Here is a 21,122-nt window from a genome sequence, read left to right on the forward strand (position 1 = left end):
CCCATAAAAGAAATACAAATCAGGGGCTGGGAAGGTGGCTCAGTGGTAGAGCACTTGCCTTGCATGCATGAGGCCCTGGGTTCGATTCCTCAGCAGCACATAAACAAAAAGAAAAAAAGCCGGAAGTGGTGCTGTGGCTTAAGTGATAGCACGTTAGCCTTAAGCTGAAGCTGAAGAGCTGAGGGACAGCGCCCAGGCCCAGAGTTCAGGCCCAGAGTTCAGGCCCCACAACCAGACCCCCCCAAAAGATACAAATCAAAACAACATTGAGATTCTGCCTCATCCCAATTAGAATGGCCATTAACAAGAAATGAACAATACTCCATGCTGGTAGGGATTTGGCCAAAGGGGAACTCTATTATATTGCTGTTGGGAATGTACTTGTTCAACAACTCTGAAAATAGGTATGGAGGTTCCTCAAAAGGCTAACCATACAGCTTCCTATGACCCAGAAATCCAACTGCTGTGCATTTATCCAAATGACCACAAACCAGGCTGCACTAAACCCACCAACCATGTTAACTGCAGCATTGTTTACCATAACCAAGTTATGGAATCAACCCAGATGCCCTCAGTGGATAAATGGATAAACAAAACATGGTATGTATACACAAAGGAATTCTACACATCCATCAGAATGGTACTGTCATTCACTTATTGAGGATGAGATTCTGCATATGTGAAAATGCACTCTTCAAGTCTTCATAGTATGTAAATCATACTTATTTCTTCAAATACATTTTAAAATGTCCAAAATGCAAAATTTCCAAGGAAGTAAGACAAAAATAGAACAAACACTCTTCCTGACAGGAAGGAAATCTATCAGTATACACAGTGAGACATTGGTGGTAGTGTAATGAAAAATCTTCCAGACCACTGATAGCCTCAACATATTTTTTATGGGTCCACATTCTATCAGAGAGAACAGAACCTGGTCCATGACCATCTACAGGTGAGGGCCACATCATTCACAATGCACCAATACTTACCCCAAATCCATGTATTCATGACATAGATAAAGCAGATATACGAAGAACCTGTCTATTCATTTATTCTAAATTAAATAACAAGCTCTACTTTTACCTTCTGTATAAACTAGCATAAAAGTGTCCTTTGAGGGAATCCGCAAGACAGAGTGAAACATTCACATCTTGCATCTATCATCATGTACACAGAGGCCTTTCAGTGTTGTTTTCTTTTCCTTTTCCTTTTTATCTCAGGAAACATCCCCTTATTCCTCAAGTGGTAGGGGCTAAATACAGGGTTAATCAAATATCCCTTATTTACCATGTGCACTACAGAAAACATACAAGAAGCATAGAACGAAGTCATCACAGCCACAGTCAGTGCAGTTGGACCTGGTGGTCTGCCTCCTCCATGTGCACATGCCAGTCCCTTTTAGGAAACTGAGACTGTATCACGCTTTTCCAAATGCCATGGATTCAACAATTCAGAATCTCAAAACAACACAAATATTTTGACAACCAGGAATAAACAACACCAATGCAATCTGTTTTGGGAAAATATTGCAATTCTGCCTTTCCTGGGGATACAAATCTTACTGGAGACAAAAGCGACAACAGGCTTTCTAGACAGAAGTATTGGCAGAGTGATAGTCAACTCAAAATGAGAAATTAAGCAAGATACACTAAGCAGTTTCTAAACTCATTAGTAGGTCTGTGGTATACTATTAAATATTAACAAGAGAGTATGTTTCCACTCGATTTGTATAACCCTGTTGTTGGCCGGGGGAGGTCATCCTGTGACCGTCAGCATTCCGGTGGCTTAAGTTCCACTTGACTGTCTGTGTCTAAGATGGCCCTGACCTGACCTGACCACGAACATCAACCCACCTTACCATAAATCTCCCGACATTTACCACTGACTGCGATCCCTGACTTCCTCATTCTTGTTGGGCCCCCTCCCCATAACTACTCCCCTAACTTAATGCCAGCTGCTGTGCTCCATCACCCTTGGAGGCAGCCTGTCCGTCTGTCTGACATTAAACCTTACTTCCCCCTTGGGTGTTGTGTGGTCAGGATCTATAACCTTGGTGACTGACTCAGATCTGGGCTCCCTCGGTGAGTTTTGCCCTTCCCCTCTAGCGAAGCCCCTCCCCCCCCACCTGGGGACTTGATCCTGGGGGCACCTGCGCCGGTCACTCTCTCCCTGGGGACTGTCATGGCTCAGGGTCCCGGATCCCTGTGGACTGATACAGCCACCACAGACTCTCCCCTCCCCCCAGCGCTTCCCCATCCTTGGGTCTGCCTTCCTTCGTCTGCATGGGGGTAAGTGGACCTGGGGTCCCTGGGGTGACGTTTCTTTCTTTCCAGCAGCTTGCAGTTCTTCCTCAAGTTGAAGCCCCAGTACCGGGCTCTTGGAGTCCTACTGGCCCGAGGACACAGGGGTCCTGTCTGGAGAGGACCCTGCCGGCTGTCTCCTTTCTCTCTCTCACCAGGACGATACGGTGGAGAGGTGCCCGTCTAGTCCATCCGAGGTCACCTCGATCATCATCGACACTCCCAGTCCAGGATCCCGGAGACAATCGGTGTCTGCTTCCTAATTGGATCCGGGTTTTAAACTCCAGTGCTCTGTTTTTCTCTGCAATCAAATATGGCTCCAATACAGTCCACCTGGATTCTCCTGTGACTCTGCCATTTCTCAGGATTTCTACCACTGTTGCAAGCACACAGGAAAATGGGGCGAAGTCAAGTTCATCCAAGCTTTTCTGCATCTTCGCTCTCAACCCTCTGTGCTCTTCCTGTTCCCCGCACAAGTTGTTTGCTACCAAACCGTACCCTTCAAGAAGCTCCGACCTTCGACCTCTGACCCGCCTTTACAGCCTTCTCCCAACCCTTCTAACCCACCTCACCCTCCTTCACCTAGCCACCCTTTCACCTCCCTTTATTTCTCCTAATTCTCCTCCTTCTCACTGGCCTGGCTGCTGGCAACCAATCTAGGGTGCGGTATGTGTGGCAGTATCGAGTTTGGACAATGCCCTCAGGACAAAATATCTATGAGCTTCACAATTTTACCTTTTGCCAGATTTCAGGCTACAAATCATCACTGATTTTAAATTTTAATTTTGCTGAAATATGCAGACAAAATTATCATCACTGGGTCTTGAATTCATTGGAGTTTTGCACCTTCCCCTTTTACTTATGCTTGACAAAAGATAATTCCCCTTCCTGCCAGGTGCTGGTGGCTCACGCCTGTAATCCTAGCTACTCAGGAGGCTGAGATCTGAGGATCGAGGTTCAAAGCCAGCCTGGGCAGAAAATCCGTGAGACTCTTACCTCCAATAAGCCACCAGAAAACCTGAAGTGGCACTGTGGCTTAAGTGGTAGAGCTTTAGCCTTTAGCTGAAGAGTTGAGGGACAGTACCCAGGCCCAGAGTTCAAGCCCCATGACTGACAAAAAGAGAAAAGGTAATTCTCCTTCCTGCATAGATGACTATTGGAGGGGATACACTGTCTGGAGCTGTAATTATTATACTGCTGCTGAATATGGCCTTAAGATCCAGCTGCAGAAGAAGGAGAACAGGACAATATTACCCCCTTACTTTCCTTTAAAATTGAAGACTCAGAGGACTCTCATGGCAACAGAGTGTAGAGGCATGTATTACCGTTCACTGGGGGTTGGGCTATAGACACTATGGGGACCCCCATGGCCACTAACAATTATAATGGCCTACATACAAACTCCCACTTCCACCATGGATATGGTAGATATTGTTTAGGAGACCTAGAGACAGCTCAAAAGAACCCCACTGCCCTGGATCTAGATCATTAACCTATCCCTTGATGTTTTACATCAAAATAGTAAATGACTATGCCACCAAAACTTCTTTATATGTAGCCTGTTAACAAATCCTCCTATTGCAGCAGTTCTTTTACCCAACACCACAGCCAACTTTAATTTTTGCATTCTAACTCCACGTGAAATAGTAATAACCTCCCTGTACATTCAGGAGGCTTTACTCACCCATGTTGGATGATGACTGGTCACAGCCAGCCACAAAACCTTTCCTGCTTACATAATATAACTGCAAATTCTACTTCCTCACTGACCAGCCCTCTGGGAAGATATTTCTTGTGTGGACAAATCTTATACTCCTGTATAAACTCATCAGTTGTAGGACCTTGTTTGCTGGTCATCCTATCACCTCAACTCACCTTATATGCAGAATTTACTCTACAGATATCTCTGCGAACAGACAGACAAGAACAGTACTTCTTTCCATCCTGGTGGGCATAAGCTTTGGCACCACCGACGCCTTTCTGGCCCTCTCTGGAGGAGAAGTAGGCCACAGTTTAAAGCTAGCCCATCAATTTCAACAGCTTGAGAAGGAAGTAACAATCCCTTGAGACTTCTGCCACCACCATTGGCCTGCTCCAATAACAGATCTCCTCCTCTCTGGCTGAGATAACCCTACAAACCTGAAGGGCCCTAGATCTCTTCATGACTGAAAAGGGAGGCACCTGTTGGTTTTTTGTGAACAATGCTGCTATCACATTAAACAATCAGGAAAGGTAAAGCAAAGTATTCAAACCCTAAGAAAAAATTGCTAACTCCATTAGACTCTCTGAGGGAGGATGAGAAAATGGCTTCAGGACTTCAGCCCTGCTAGGACCCATTGCTTCCTGGCTCATGCCATTCCTTGGCCCTCTAATTGCCATACTAACGCTGGCATTTTTGCTACCCTGCCTTTCCAAATGCCTACAGGAGATGCTTCTGGAATGAGTCAGACTTTTCACCAACCAAAGTGTCAATCAGATGTTCCTACATGGTATGTACAGAGGCTACTACAGTCAATTTCCACTCATGAGTCCGATGGATGCTGGAACCTTCAGGAGACCATCCCATCGGGTTATCACCCGTTTTCATCAGGAAGCAGCTTCAAAAAATGGACTACCACCTCTGATCCCAGCAGATAGCAAACAAAAAAGGGAATGTTGGCTGAGGAGAGATCATCCTGTGACCACCAACATAGTGGCATAAGTTCTACCTGACTGTGTCTAAAGTCACCCTGACCTGATCTGACCATGAACATAACCACCTTACCATAAATTTCCTGAAATTTCCCACTGACTGCGATCCCTGACTTCCTCATTCTTGCCTACTCCTTCCCTATAAATACTCCCCTTAATGGCATCTGCTGCTATCCATACCAACAGAAGCAGCCTGTCAGTCTGTCTGACATCAAACCTTTCCTCTCCTCTGGGATGCATGTGGTGTGTTTTATCAGGTCAAGACATGTAACACCTACAGTACACACCTACAGCCACAACCACACACATCAATGGCTCTAATCAGAGGGTAAATCTGAGCATACCTGCACACACCTTCAGCCTTCCTCTTCCTCCCCTTTGCTGCCAGCCTCTGAGTAAGTCCTGACTCCATTATACAGATATGGCCTAATTCTACATCCAAGATGTAACAGATACTGATTGTAACAGATATGAGTTAGCTACTCCACTAGCTCTGCTTTCTACCATACAGTGTCACCTCAGAACAGTGACACCTCTGAAGATTAGATGTGGTAAAATAATGAACTTTGCACACAAATACAGGTATTTCACCAATGATGCACATACAGACTTATGGCTCTAACTGAAATCTGGCTTGCAGATGTACAGATACTGGCCAAGAGCCCTTCCCTCACCTTCCTCTTCTTCCTCTCCATCACCACAGACACTAGTTCCAAGATAAGGACTTAATATTCAGTTCACTACCAGAAGACAGTTTTGCCTAAAATTAACTAAAGGACATTTTTGTAGGGATTCTTTTCTACTTCTACTTCTTTATTTTTGCTTTGGGACTTACCTATTAATACTTAGCAAATTACTAAATTGCACATAAAGAGCGAAGTCTAGACAACCTGAACCTCCTGAACAGGCACAGACAGCCTAGTCTTCACATACTTCCTCCCAAACCATCCTTGCCACAACCCAGCAACAGTACAGTCTCCAAAACATCAACAATTCCTTCCACAAATGCAACCACAAAGAATACTTCAAGTGCATTATGTTAGTCCTCTAGTTCTACAGTGTTATGAACATTTAGACATCTGGAAAGAAAAGATGCTTCAAATGAGGACTTAAGTTTCCCAGCATACATACTAGTATCAGATAAACCACACTCACTTAACAAAACCTTCAACTTGAAAGGAAGATTCTGGACCTTCCCATCTCCATCAGGCTAGTGATTGGGATTATTTATGCTTCTGTAATGTTTCAAGTGGATTTTTTTAAAGTATCAGTTAGGGTAGGGTTAGAACTCAGAGCCTGGGCACTGTCCCTCAGCTTTTTTGCTCAAGGCTAGTGCTCTACCACTTTGAGCCACAGTGCCACTTCTGGTTTTCTGGTGGTTAATTGGACATCAGTCTTATAGATTTCTTTTTAGCCTGGGAGGTCTTAGAACTGCGATCCTCAGATCTCAGCCTCATGAATAGCTAGGATTACAAGCATGATCCACTGGTGCCCACCTTCAAGTGGATTTTAGTAATTTCACTTCTTAAAGATTTAAAGTATTCCAATAAATTTTAACACAAAATGTACTCTATGTGTTAGTTTATTTACTCTGCTTTTGTCACTGGCAACCTCTTGTTGGTGGTGGTGGTGGTTGTTGTGGGGCTTGAACTCTGGGCCTGGGCACTGTCCCTACATTCTTCAGCTCAAGGCTAGCACTCTACCGCTTGAGCCACAGCATCACTTCCAGTTTTCTAGTGATTTATTGGAGATAAGAATCTCACGGACTTTCCTGCTCGGGCTGGCTTTGAACCATGATCCTCAGATCTCAGCTTCCTGAGTAGTTAGGATTATAGGCATGAGCCACTGGTGCCTGGCACTTGCAACCTCTTTAACATGTAGCAAGACTAGATATAATTTAGACTCATCTGTCCTTTATATACTTTATATACAGAACAAAAGAAAAAATGTACAGACATATAGTCAATCTCGCTTCACCACAAACCCAGTGGTAAAAAAACCCTCAGAACTTCTCCTCCTCCCTTTTTGAGCCACAACAAACACCATTTATACTGCTTAGAGAAGTGGTTTCATCAGTCTACTTCCAAATTTTCATCATGAATGTTAACAATTCTACAAAATGAATTATTTAATGCCTCCATTTTTAACATACTTTGTGTATTTCTAAACATCTAGAGCACCAGATGTTCCAAATATGGACTTAATTATCCACTTTATGCACAGTCATGTTGAATATACCACACACCTGTGAAAATGGTTCTATCTGTAAGTATCTTCTAAATGGGAGCGTCTCACCCAAAGCCTCATTTCTTCCAACTCCTCTCCAGTATCACATTGATACATGTCCACAATCACAGATGTTACAATATTTCTTCTAAAGTCCTTTTCAGAAGACAGCCCTTCTATGACTTTCAACACAAGGGATACAACATGTGTTAGTTTACAAACTAATTTTGTCATATATGGAAATAGCTTTAATATCTAGAGATGAGATATTATAAAATTAGGACTCATTTATCCAATCTATACATAATATACACAGTACATAGTGTAGCAAAATACACATGCCATTCAGGGGAAGGGATAAGCTGAACTTTTCTCACACACAAATAGACCTTCACAGCAGTTCCTTTTCGAGCATCTTCCTCAGTCCAATGAACAAGTGCAGTCACTACACTGCCCACAAAGGTGGTTTCACAGCTCCAATTCCCACATTTTGTAAAGCTATTTACAGAGTAACTCTACTTCTACATTAAGTACACCAACACTTCTAAGTATCCAGGACTGGACCTTTTATGCATGAACTTGCCTGCTGTGCTCACAGAGTTGTATTTTCAAAATATGAGCATTTTGGCCCTGGGCCATCCTCAAGTACTTCTTCCTGCCTTCAAATGAGTGGACAACTACAAGTATATGTTGTGCTTAGAAATATTTAGCTGGGTGCCAGTGGCTCATACCTGGAATCCTAGCTACTCAGGAAGCTGAAATCTGAAGATCATGGTTCAAAGCCAGCCAGGGCAGGAAAGTCTGTGAGACTCTTATCTCCAATAAACCACTCAGAAAACTGGAAGTGGCATTGTGGTTCAAGTGGTAGGGCGCTAGCTTTGAGCTGAAGAGCGCAGGGACAGTGCCCAGACCCAAGTTCAAGCCCCATGACTGACAAAAAAAAAAAGAAATATTTGACCAAATTAATATGCAAATGTTATTTACAAGCTTCCTATGAACTTCAACACCATGTACACACATGTGCTAATTTTATTAACTACTTAGTCACACACTGACAACCTCTTTAACATCTAGAGGCTAGATGTTGAAAAATTTAGACTTTATTTGTCCATTATATATGCACTATATACACAGCAAAACAAAATGCACAGACAGAAAACTGGCATCTGAGGATGTCCAGGTATGAACACTTAGCACATTACCTTTGGAGACTGAATACTCCCCTCCCACCTCCTCCAAATCACTGAATAAGTGCAGGCAGCACCTGCCATTCTGCTCACGGAGAAGGTTTCCCTATTTCTTTCCCAGTGACTGTTTTATATAAATGCTAGCAAAAAGGTAGTCTAGTCTAGAAAGACTAAATGAAGTCAGGACTCCTCTGTTCTTCATATACACTAGGACCCAAGAAAGTAGAACAAAATGTGCACTGTGTCCCTTCACTGTAAGCACTGGTGGGGCCCTCTTTGCATTTCTTTCTCCTGAGAGCCAGGGCACAAGCGCCAGGCCTGCAACTCAAGGAATCCATTGTTTCCCCCAAAATACTTTCCATAGGAATGTTACAAAAAGACATTTATAAGCTGTGTCATTTTCCTGTTCCTCCTTTAAAAATACACCAGGCACTTCAGAACATCAACGGTGTTAGCACAGTCAGCTCTATACAGCAAGAGGATGATATGCACAGATCAATAGATGTCTGGGTGGGTCCCCTCCTCTTCCTTCCCATGCATGCTCTGTTCCATATCCTCTGCATGGAACAAATGTGCACTGTATCTCTATGTGTCCCTCCTAGAGGTGGTCTGACATCGCCACTCACAGTCGCTTCCAGAAGACATTTCTATGGTTTTCACAAACAAATGGAAAATGACCAGTGGGACTTTCTGCCTCTATGTATCATGCATAGGCAATTCTCCACATCTGGAATTCCACATGGACCAAAAGTCACCTTTTAAAAGGCTTGGAACTGAGAGCAGCTTGTGCATAATATACACAGGGGCCATGGAGGCCAGTCTGTCCCCAGACTTCTGCGGCCACATGGGGCCTTCACTCTACCATTTCAAGCTAACACCAGCGCAACCCACCAGGGCCACCAACTTCTGTACTGGCCACATCCTGGTTCTGCTCACCTTCCAGGTTTATCAGGGCCTTGTCCATCCTACGGCCAGTGACGTCTCCCCCTCAGGCGCAGGAAGGTCACCCCACACTTGATTGGCTGGCTTTGGGACTCTACAATGGTGGTGAGCTCTCAGGGCCTCCCACCTTCTCCATCCTCCATTCCTGAAGGCCTCGACATGCCCACCACTGAAGCAAGGGAAAGACTAGGTCTAATTAAGTCACTTAGATTTCACAGCCATCCTAGTGTCTAACCAAGTAGTGGGGGCTGTCCATCCCGCTTCCAAGGCCCAGAGGTGAGATAAACTATCCTTTGAATTGCAGATACACCATATTGTTTAGACCCAGAGAGGATATATAAATGTATCATGCTGTTTAGCCCCAGGGAAATCCCACCTCCCAAGTGATGGGCATGACTGAATTCCTAGAGGCAGGGGTGGGGACTTGGTTGATAGGTCCCTGGGCCTGTCAGTCCTGTGACTTGAACTTGGGAAGCTCGGGAGTTTTCTGTGACCTGGCCCCAGACTGGACTGGATTTGAGGGTCAGACCAGCACATATGCCATTATGCCAGGTGTCATGTGCTGTGTCTGGTCTCCTGGCTCTGTCCTGGTCAAAATGGCATCCCACTTAAGCCTTCAGATAGTATTGATCTGGGTTGTTGATATTGTTTTTCTCTCTTTATTTCCTCTCCTGCTCTCAGGACTCAGTTTTCCAACAGTGTTAATTGTATTTGAGGAGTCGTAGGTCTTTGTGACAATAGTTCACTTGCAGATACTTGCTTTCTAATAAAGACTCCCAATTCAAAGGAAGGGATGGTAGGGGAAAAACAAAGGAAGAGGCAACAATGCTCCAGAGGAAATGTACTCATTACCTTGCTCATGCAATTGTAACCCCTCTGTACAGTATTTGTACAATTAAAAAAAATACCAAGAAAAAAAAAGACTCCCAATTCAATCTTTCAAAATGTGGCTTCTCTGTATCTCAGAAACTGGATTCACCTTACAACACCACCACCCAAGGATGCTATGCCCTTGATGGCCTTGTGGGGGGCATTGCCTGGCACAGCAAGGTGGGTCCTAGGCTCCACTGCTGTCAAGTCATGGTAGTAAGGTTTAGGGATGCAAGTGTCCCATTGTCTGCTGGATAATGGCTGTAGGCTAGTCCCTGGGCCACCTCCACCTCACCCTCAGACTGGGGCCACATGGTAGAGCCCAGCTCCAATGAAGTATCCCAATATCCCAGGGCCAGGGGGACTGGAACCCACGATGGGTGAAAGGAGTCACCAGTACTCAGTCTATCGGGCTAAGAATCTTTATTAACCATGTGGCAACTGCTCCCCACTACTGGGACAGTGAAGAACCACCCCAAGCCCAAAATGAGGTACACTTCTATAGGAGAAAACAGCAAGGAGCCACTCACAGCTGGCCAGTGGTAGTTTTGCAATTGGCAAGGAAGCAAGTTACAGAAGCAGAGCCAGCAGTCGGTGATGACAAATGGAGATTACAATTCCAGTAACCAAGGCAATAAAGCATAAAGACAAAGTTCATATCCCAAATTTGCCCTTTGTTCAGTTCCTGGTTTAGGGGTTTAACTGATATTGACCAGAATATATTCCAAACTTCTTACTTACCACATTCAAAATCAAACCACCTTCCAGGTCTCCTGGCTCTTTCTGAGTTTCAGTGTTATTTACTGAATTCCAGTAACCCAATGTTTAACCCGCTAATTTACCAAGGCCTTAATCTCTGGACTTTTCCTTTTAATAACTAGCCTAGAGTTTTTTTGCTACAGGAAGAATATGCTTTTCAAGTTTAGTGCTATTCTTACTCTGCAAATTTCAGTAAATGCCAGGCTATACTTTGTTCCATTTCTAGGGTCTGTGCTTATGTTTCTCAGGTTACCTGGGACTTATTTGTCCAAGTTAGGTTTCATTCTCCGTTGGTCTAATTAATACTCTATTTGTTTAATTTAACTTTGTTTAACGCCAGTACTTTTTTCTAACGGCACAGAACACATGCTCAAGACAAGTCTCTATTACAGGTGATTTGTGTACCAGCTTTTGTTCAGGAACAATTGATGGAAAGTATTGCCTCCTCAGTACAATCTGATCACACTCAATCATATCCATGTGCCCTAGTCTCAGACAATAAGGCAGACCAGATCCTCACTGGCAGCAAAGTCAGTGCATGAGAAGTCTTAGACTTTTTTCAGGTTCCTTGACCATATATCAGAGCATCTGTGTTGGAATCTGTACAGGCAAGTCAAGGAAAAATCCCAAAAACATGTTTCACCTTCAGTGTTGGTGAGAATAGAGAAAATGACAAGAAACAATGTGCATTACAAGCTGCCATTGATTTTGCAGTTAATAGTCTCTAGAGATGGTGAATAAAATAAGATACAAAGGGTAGTTTTCCCATATAATTGGGGTCACCCAAAAGCTATTCTGTGTGTATGTGTGTGTGTACATGTGTGTGTGTGTGTGTGTGTATGTAAAGATCCTAGGGATTGAACTCAGGGTTGTGGCACTGGCCCTGAACTTTTTTGTTTAAGGCTAGAGCTCCACCACTTAAGACAAGGCTGCACTTCTGATTTTTTGGTTGGAAGATAAGGTCTCAAGGGCCTTACCTACCTAGGCACGCTTCAAATACTGTGTTCCCTCCTCAGATATCAGCCTCCTCAGTTGCTAGGATTGCAGGCCTGAGCCAAAGGCCCCAGGGTCTGAAATCCGTTACTGTGACAATCTTCCAAATATTATAAAGTCCACACTTCCTGCCAAACTGCTTTACAATCCATGCATGTAAATTATATATGTGATTTGCAGAAGTGCATTTAGATTGCTTTCCATAACAAAAGAAGGGACAGAATTTTTATATAGACATTAACATTAAAAACTTGGTCAATCCCATTTTCACCTTCCAAAACACACACACACACACACACACACACACACACACACACACACACACACACACTTACTTCCCTGCCACCAAAGTTCTGTGTCAGCTTCAGAACATCAGATACTCTGTCTCAGAGGCCTGGAGTCTGACAGCAACATCAATCTTCCCAGGCAGACATTCTGCTGAGATGGAAGAAGCAGGCTTATTTAATTTCAGCACAGAAAACTTCATCTCATTACCCAGGAAAGCCAATCCCCACGAAAAATGGAGCTTCCAAGAAGAAGACATTCTGAAAAGATGTGCTAATTTGTTTTGTTAATATTTTATTATCATTAAGTAGGAATTTCCATTCAATAACGAAGTTTATACACACAGTGCATCCTGATCAATGTCACCCCTTTCAACATTCACATCCATCACAAGTCAGATTAATTTCTGAAAAAGAGAAAAATCTTCCTGAGGGCGGCTTTGACCTCCTTGTTCCTCAAAGTGTAGATGAGGGGGTTAAGGGTGGGGCTCACCATGGAGTACAGCACTCCAACTAACTTGCTTTTTGCTGCACTGTAGCCGGACATAGGACTTATGTAGGCATAGAACACTGCTGTGCAATACATGCACACCACAATGAGATGGGAGGAGCAGGTGGAGAAGGCTTTCTGCTTCCCCTCTGAAGATCGCATCTTCAGGATGCTAGAGATGATGAAGCCATAGGATACAATGATCATCAGGAAGTCAAACCCACCATAGAAAGCATCGGCCAGTGTGGTCATGACATTGTTCACATAAGTGGAGCTACAGGAGAGACGAAGCAGAGGAGGGATTTCACAGAAGAAATGGGTGATGACATTGGGCCCACAGAAGTTCAATCGTACTGTTAGTCCTGTGTTGATGGCTGAGTTAAAGGCACAGATCACCCACACTCCAGTAGCAAGCACACTACAGAAGGCCTTGCTCATCATGGTGCTGTAATGCAGGGGGTGGCAGATGGCTGCATAGCGGTCATAGGCCATGACCGTGAGCAGCAGCAACTCTGAAGATAAAGCCCAGGTAAGAAAATAAAGCTGGGCCATGCAGCCTCCAAAGGAGATGGAGCTCTTCTGTATCATCAGCCCTTCCAATGTCTTGGGCATGATGGCTGAGGTACAGATGATGTCCATCGTGGCCAAATTGAACAGGAAGAAGTACATGGGAGTGTGGAGGCCAGGGTTGAAGCTGATGGCCACGATGATGAGGACATTGCCAGTGAGGGCCACACAGTAGAGGGACAGGAAACAGCAGAACAAGAAGATGTGGTATTCAGGGTGCTCTGAGAATCCCTGCAGGATGAACTCTGTTACTGCTGTGTGGTTGCTCATGTCCTAGGCTGAGAGGGTTTTCAGGAACTACCAGGAAAATCTGTACCCACAGCTGCATGTGACTTTAGGGCTAGGGAGAGATGGAAGATGGGCTAAGATAGTCTGGTATGCTTTATTCATCCATAAAAACAAAGCAGTAATGTTACTATACATTTACACTCAGCTTGATTAAGACAAGTACATAGACATATGTGCTTGGAGGCATCCATGGCTCATGCATGTAACCCTAGATTCTCAAGAGGCTGAGATCTAAGTATTGAAGTTCAAACCTAGGACCCACAGACAAGTCTCGGAGACTCTAGCTACTATTAATGCCTCCAGCAAAATGCCTGACTGAAGATGTGACTCAAATGGTGCCAGAGGTGAGTGAAAGATGCATTGAGAACAAGGCTTACATTCAACATCCTCTACCACCATTAGACAGAGATAAAGAGACAGGGAGAGGAGTTCCAGGAAGATGGCGGAGGAGAAGCTGGAGGCTAAACAAGCTCTCACATAGAAAGCAGTTTTACTGCTCTAGTGAATGGTCCTAAGCCAGAGAATCACACCAAGTGTGCCATCACAGTACAGAGAGTTAGACCAGAGAGGGAAAATCCAGGCAAGGAGACAGATCTGAGCACTTGCCAGAAGCCACAGCAGCGGTGGCGGAGGCCGTAGCCGCCATACCTGTAACACAGAGAGTCCAGGACAAAGGCACCAGATGTGGCGGGCAAGTGGATTCTACTCAACACAAGCAAGAACCGACAAGGAGCAGACATTTCATCCTGCAGTTCGCAGACCAGAGATGACCCAGGAACCAAGACTCCGGCACGAGTAGAAGCCTGACGTCCTCACTCCTTCTCAGGGAGCAGAGGAGGGAAGGCCACTCCCCACCCACTACTGGAGATCTCCATCTTTGATACTGACAAAGGTCTGGCTGAGCAGCTAGCTCCAACTCAGGCCTTGGAAGAAAACAAAAGAGCCATTTAGCAGGTCACAGGAACTTAACCTGACCTGCCAGGCTCAGCTCCACCCAGGGAAAAGTCACCCAGACAGGGCCACTAGCCCCAGGAGTGGCTTTCTTCACTGGGTAAACAGAGCCAGAGGCTGCCCCTCCCTACAGCAGCCTTGACAATCAATTGAAATTCAGTAAACATAAACCCTGGGAATGGCTCCAAGCTAGGCACTGTGAGTGTCTCAGAAGCTAGCCCCTCTGGGAAAAGCTACTGTTTGCTGAAAGGCCTCAACTCTACACAGAACCCAGCCTCAACGCAGGATCTCCAAACTAGAGGAAATAGCCATCTCCTTCTTTTGTGATACTCAAAGCAGACTTCCCTCCCATTGAACTAGCCTGGGAGAAAGTTCACAAAATCCTGGGTAAAGTAGAGCATTTTTCTGCCTGCTCAAACAAACTGACTTAAGAAACCAACCAAGCCACAGGAAAATTAAATACTACAAGCAGATTAGAGACTCCAACAAAAGACTGGTTACAGACACAAGGGAGATACAGGATCTTCCCATCCCCCTCCCCCCCAAAAAATCATAGAACTCTTTTTTTTGTACCTTTTATTAAAAAATTTTTCTAAAACTTTTTTTTAATTTTTAATTTTTAACTTTAAAAATTGTTTTCTATTAACTTTTATTTTCTTCCTCTTATAATTTTTATTTTAGGGGTATATGTGTGTGTGTGCTTTTTTTTTCTTTTAAAAAAATTTTTTTGTTTAGCTCTACTTACCTTTTGATCCTTTTTTTCTTTCCTTCTCATTCTTTTCACTTTTTCTTCTCTTTCGTTCTTCTTTGTGTGACTTAATTGCTATTCTACTCATCCTCAGATATACCTGTAGTCGATTATTAGACCTTATCCCCCATTGTGTACACACTTAATCCAGAAACTTATTACTCAGTTCAAAACCTCTTAGACTTAAATTCCTTAATAGCAATACTACCTCTTAATACCCATATAATATTTTAAGCATTTTTATTTTTAAGTTTTTCACATCTCCTTTCTATCCCTCCCCTTCTCTTATCCTATCCATGTTCTTCTCTGGATATTACGTTTTTAATTTGCATAATTTTTAAGTGTTTCACTTTTTAATTTTTAATTTTTGTTTTTCTATTTTTTCTTGTCTTTTTTTCTCTTCTTTTTTTCTCTCTCTCTGCTATCATTCTATCCAACCTATTTCCTGCTTTGAGATTAGGACTTAGTTAACTCTCCCTCTGCCTTTCCACATCCCTCTATTCCTATTTTTACCCATATCTCTCCCTAAACCTAATAATTTCTGGTTTGCCAAATTCTTCTTTGCAGTTTGTGGCCCATTAATACATTGTTGTTTGATGTTGAATAGATATATCTGTTGAACTAGATTGTATCTGCAGACTTTTGACTGTGCAACTATAGACTTTGGTTGATGCTTGCCTTAAGATAGTGTTCTAGCACAAAACTGGTATTATTTTCATCCCATATGGGCAGAGCAAGCCGGAAAAACACAAGAAAAATGGCAAGTCCAGGTATCTCAACTCCCACTCATGATAATCAGGGGACAGAACAGATAAGGAATAATCCAGAGGAGAGTTCCCAAAAAGCTCTACAAACACTACTGGTAAACATGATAAATGAAAAGCTTGAAAACCTGCAAAGGACTCTGTATGAGCGTGATAGGGAGAGAGAGGAGGCAAACCAAAGGTCAATACAGGAATACATGAGCATGAGGAAGCTACTCAAAGATTGATACAGGAATTGCATGAGCAGCTTGAGAACACTCAAAGAGAAATAAAGGAATGGCGTGAGCAGGCTGAGATCAGTCAAAGAGATAGACAGGAATTGCAGGAGCTGGTTGAGAACAGACAAAGAGAAAGTCAGGAAAGGCATGAGCAGGCTGAGAACACTCAAAGAGATCTACAGGAATTGCATGAACGTGAGGAAGCTAATCAAAGAATAATACAGGAATTGAGAGAGCAGGATGAGAACACACAAAGATCACTGAAGGCATTCATGGAATCCATAAACAGAGAGCTAAAAGAAGTCAGGGAGACCACAAAGGGAACCCAACAGAAGGAATGGGAGTCCAAGGAAACCATAACCAATCAACTAAGTGATTTGAGAATAAACACTGAACTCCAAATTAAGGAAGTAAAGAAGTCCATACACGATCTAAAACAAAGTTTCAACAAAGAATTTGAAGCCATCAAAGCTGACAAACTAGAAGGAAAAGAAATAAAAAACAAAGTAGAGAGTCTTGACAGCAGGTTAGACCATGCAGAAGACAGCCTAGATATTATAGAGAAAGAACATACAACCATCAAAGACAAGTCCAAGAAATATGATAAATCTCTTCAACACTTGGAAGACACCATCAGAAGGCCTAATCTGAGGATAATGGGTATAAAGGAGCACCTAGACACAGAAGTTAATGGTCTAGGAAATTTGTTTAACAGGATCCTAGCAGAGAACTTCCCAAACATGCAAAAAGATAGGCCTATTCAGATAGAAGAAGCTTTTAGAACTCCAAATAGACCAGACCAGAATAAGACATCCCACCGTCACATTATAATCCACACAGGATCAATTCAGACCAAGGAAAAGATCCTTAAAGCTGTCAAGGAGAAAAGATCAATCACCTATAAAGGGAAACCAATTAGAATCACCTCAGATTTCTCAGCAGAGACAATCAAAGCAAGAAGAGCCTGGAATGATGTATGCCATACCCTAAAGACAAACAACTATCAAGCAAGAATACTGTACCCAGCTAAACAATCTTTCATAACCGAAGGTCAAATAAAAACCTTCCATAGCAAAGAAAAATTGAAACAATATAGCTCCACCAAACCAGCCCTACAAAAGATTCTTTTTTTTATTGTAAAGATACTATACAGAGGGTTACAGTTACATGAGTGAGGTAATGAGTACACTTCCTCTTGAACATTGTTACCCCCTCCAATGTTTTCCCCCTACCATCCCCTCGCTGCCTACCTTCCCCGAGGTTCTTTTTTTTTTTTTTTTGATCTACAAAAGATTCTTAAAGATGTCCTACACATAGAAAACCAACAAGACCACAATAAAGGCCAAGAAATCACACCCAAACTCAGAATCCAAGAACCATAGGAAGAACCCAGTTGCCACAGCCCCCAAGAAGGTAGATAAAAGGGCAGGAACTCCCAAATACCTCTCAGTCCTATCTCTCAACTTTAACCAACTTAACTCTCCAATTAAGCGACATAGACTGTCTAGTTGGATTAAAAAGCAAAATCCTTCTATCTGCTGCCTTCAGGAGTCACATCTTGCCCATAAAAACAAACACATTTTCTATGTGAAAGGCTGGAACAAAATCTACCAAACAAATGGCCCCCATAAACAGGCGGGAGTTGCAATCCTAATATCAGATAAAATAGACTTCAAATTAAAATTCGTGAGAAGAGATAAAGAAGGTCGCTACATACTAATTAAGGGATCTCTCCTTCAGGAGGATATTACAATTCTAAATATCTATTTGCCAAACAACAGAGCACCCAAATTTATCCAAGAAACACTACTTTCCCTCAAATCCCACATAGATCCAAAGACATTAATTGTTGGGGACTTTAACACACCACTTTCCCCACTAGATAAATCAACTCGGCAAAAACTCAACAGAGAAACTGCAGATCTAAACAACTGCATAGATCAACTAGATTTAACAGACATCTACCAAATATTTCACCCAGCAGCATCAGAATACACATTTTTCTCAGCAGCACATGGAACACTTTCCAAAATAGACCACATTTTAGGCCACAAAGCAAACTTGTCCAAATTCAGAAACATTGAAGTTATACCTTGCATTCTCTCAGACTACAAGGGAATAAAATTAGGACTCAACACCAAAAGCCACCAAAGAAAGTCCTGTAACACAGGGAGGCTGAACAACACACTGCTAAATCACGAGTGGGTCATGGAAGAGATTAGAAAGGAAATTCAAATGTTCATGCTATTCAACAAAAATGAACACACAAATCACCAGCTCCTCTGGGACACAGCAAAGGCAGTACTCAGAGGCAAGTTTATAGCTCTGAGTTCCTACATCAACAAATTGGAAAGATCTGAAATCAATAATTTAATGAGACATCTGAGCCTCCTTGAAAAAGAGCAGCAAGATAAACCCCAATCCAGTAGATGGAAAGAAATAATTAAAATTAAATAGGAATTAAATGAATTAGAATCCAAAAAAAACACAGAATCAACAAAACAGAGAGTTGGTTCTTCGAAAAAATTAACAAAATTGACAGACCCTTAGCAAATCTTATCAGAAAAAGAAGAGAACACACCCAAATAAACTCAGAGATGAGAATGAAAACATCACCACAGAAACAAACAAGATTCAGAACATTATAAGGAAATACTTCTCAAAACTTCATGCTAATAAGTTTGAGAACTTGACAGAAATGGACCTTTTCCTAGCAAATATTGACATGCCAAAACTAAACCAAGATGAGTTAAACCATCATAACAGGCCCATATCAAACATTGAAATAGAAACAGCAATAAGAGACCTCCCATCTAAGAAAAGCCCAGGACCAGATGGTTTTACAGCGGAATTCTACAAGGCCTTCAAAGCAGAGCTCACACCAATACTCCTCCAAATCTTCAATGAAATTGAAAGAGAAAGTTCACTACCGAATTCATTCTATGAAGCCATCATAACCCTCATCCCAAAACCAGGCAGGGACTCATCAAAGAAAGAGAACTATAGACCCATTTCTTTGATGAACATTGATGCAAAACTTCTCAACAAAATTTTGGCCAATCGACTTCAACAATTCATCCAAAAAACCATACACCACGATCAAATAGAATTCATTCAGGGATGCAAAGCTGGTTCAATATACCCAAATCAATTAATATAATTTATCACATCAAAAGGATCAAGGATAAGAACCACATGGTTATCTCAATAGATGCAGAAAAAGCATTTGACAAGATCCAACACCCCTTTATGATGAAGGTTCTGGAAAAATTAGGAATCCATGGAACATTCCTAAATACAATAAAGGCTGTATATGACAAACCTACAGCCAGCATTATACTTAATGGTGAAAAACAAAAGCCATTTCCTCTTAACTCAGGAACGAGACAAGGATGTCCACTCTCTCCACTCCTCTTCAATATATTATTAGAATGCCTAGCTACAGGAATAAGACAAGATGCAAACATAAAGGGGATCCAAATAGGGAAAGAAGAAGTAAAACTCTCCCTCTTTGCAGATGACATGATCTTGTATTTAAAGAATCCCACAGACGGGCTGGGAAGCTGGCTCAGTGATGGAGTGCTTGCCTTGCATGCCTGAGGCCCTGGGTTCAATTCCTCAGCATCACATAAGCAAAAAGAAAAAATCCAGAAGTGGCACTGTGACTCAAGTGGCAGAGTGCTAGCCTTGAGCTGAAGAGCTGAGGGACAGTGCCCAGGCCGAGAGTTCAGGCCCCATGACTGGACCTAAAAAAAAAAAAATCAATGGCTTTTCTGTATGCCAACAATGAGAAAAGTGTGGCTGAAATTAGGAAAGAAACTCCATTTGTAATAGCCCCACAAAAAATAAAATACCTAGGAATTAACTTAACCAAAGAAGTGAAGGACCTCTATGATGAAAACTTTAAAAACTTGAAAAAAGAATTCAAAACAGAACTTAGAAAGTGGCTAAAACTCCCATGCTCCTGGATTGGAAAGATCAACATCCTGAAAATGGCAATACTTCCAAGGCTATCTACAAATTCAATGCAATACCTATCAATATTCCAACCTCATTCTTCATGGAAATAGAAGAGGCAATCCAAAAATTCATATGGAACAATAAAAGACCCCGAATAGCAAAAACGATCCTTACAGAAAGAACAGTGCTGGAGGAATATCAATACCAAATTTCAAACTCTACTACAAATCCATAGTAATCAAAACAGCTTGGTACTGGCACAAGAACAGACCTCAGGACCAATGGAATAGAATTGAAAACCCAGAAATGAACCTACAGACATATAGCCATCTAATTTTCGATAAGGGAGCAAAAAAAAGAAAATAGAATGGAAGAAAGACAGCCTCTTCAGTAAATGGTGCTGGCAAAATTGGTTAATCACCTGTAGAAAACTAAAGCTAGATCCTTATATATCAATGTCCTCTTTGGAAGACGGATGTACCATGTAAGGCTCATTCAAAGGACCCTTCCAAGACTCCCCAGAGCTGAGCTGACAGAAGAAATCCTCTCTATTGCTCCTCCTGGAGCCACCTCCTCTCCTGCCTCCTTCATCCCACTCACCTCAACTCTCCCCATGAAAGCTCCAGCCACACCTACCTCTCCCTGTCGTTGGCTCCAGTATGGGTCCCTCCTAGGCTTTCCTAGCACTGTTCTTCTCAGCACTCAGACAAGAGTGCCCTTCTCATGACCTAGATGTCTCAGCAGCCCCTTCCTTGGAGGAAATTTCCCTACTTTGTGTCTCTCAGGATTCTGTACACATTTCTGTTCTAGGCCCAACAATTATCACTACCTGCTCAGATGAGATCCAGATCAGAGATGAGATCCTGACTCCAGGTTGGTATGTG

The 21,122-nt window shown here is 42.7% G+C and overlaps 1 protein-coding gene across 1 annotated transcript; it reads right to left on the reverse strand.

The window, feature by feature from the left end:
- Positions 1 to 12,652: 12,652 nt before the first annotated feature.
- Positions 12,653 to 20,722, reverse strand: LOC138825733 (olfactory receptor 13A1-like). Its single transcript, XM_070020410.1, has 2 exons — positions 20,712 to 20,722; positions 12,653 to 13,574 (listed from the first exon to the last, which is right to left on the reverse strand). Exons 1-2 carry the CDS (start codon positions 20,720 to 20,722, stop codon positions 12,653 to 12,655), a joined length of 933 nt encoding a protein of 310 aa, XP_069876511.1.
- Between the last annotated feature and the right edge of the window lie 400 nt (positions 20,723 to 21,122).

Source organism: Dipodomys merriami, unplaced genomic scaffold (genome assembly GCF_024711535.1).
Source record: "Dipodomys merriami isolate MVZ:Mamm:240054 unplaced genomic scaffold, mDipMer1.0.p SCAF_14, whole genome shotgun sequence".
NCBI lineage: Eukaryota > Metazoa > Chordata > Mammalia > Rodentia > Heteromyidae > Dipodomys > Dipodomys merriami.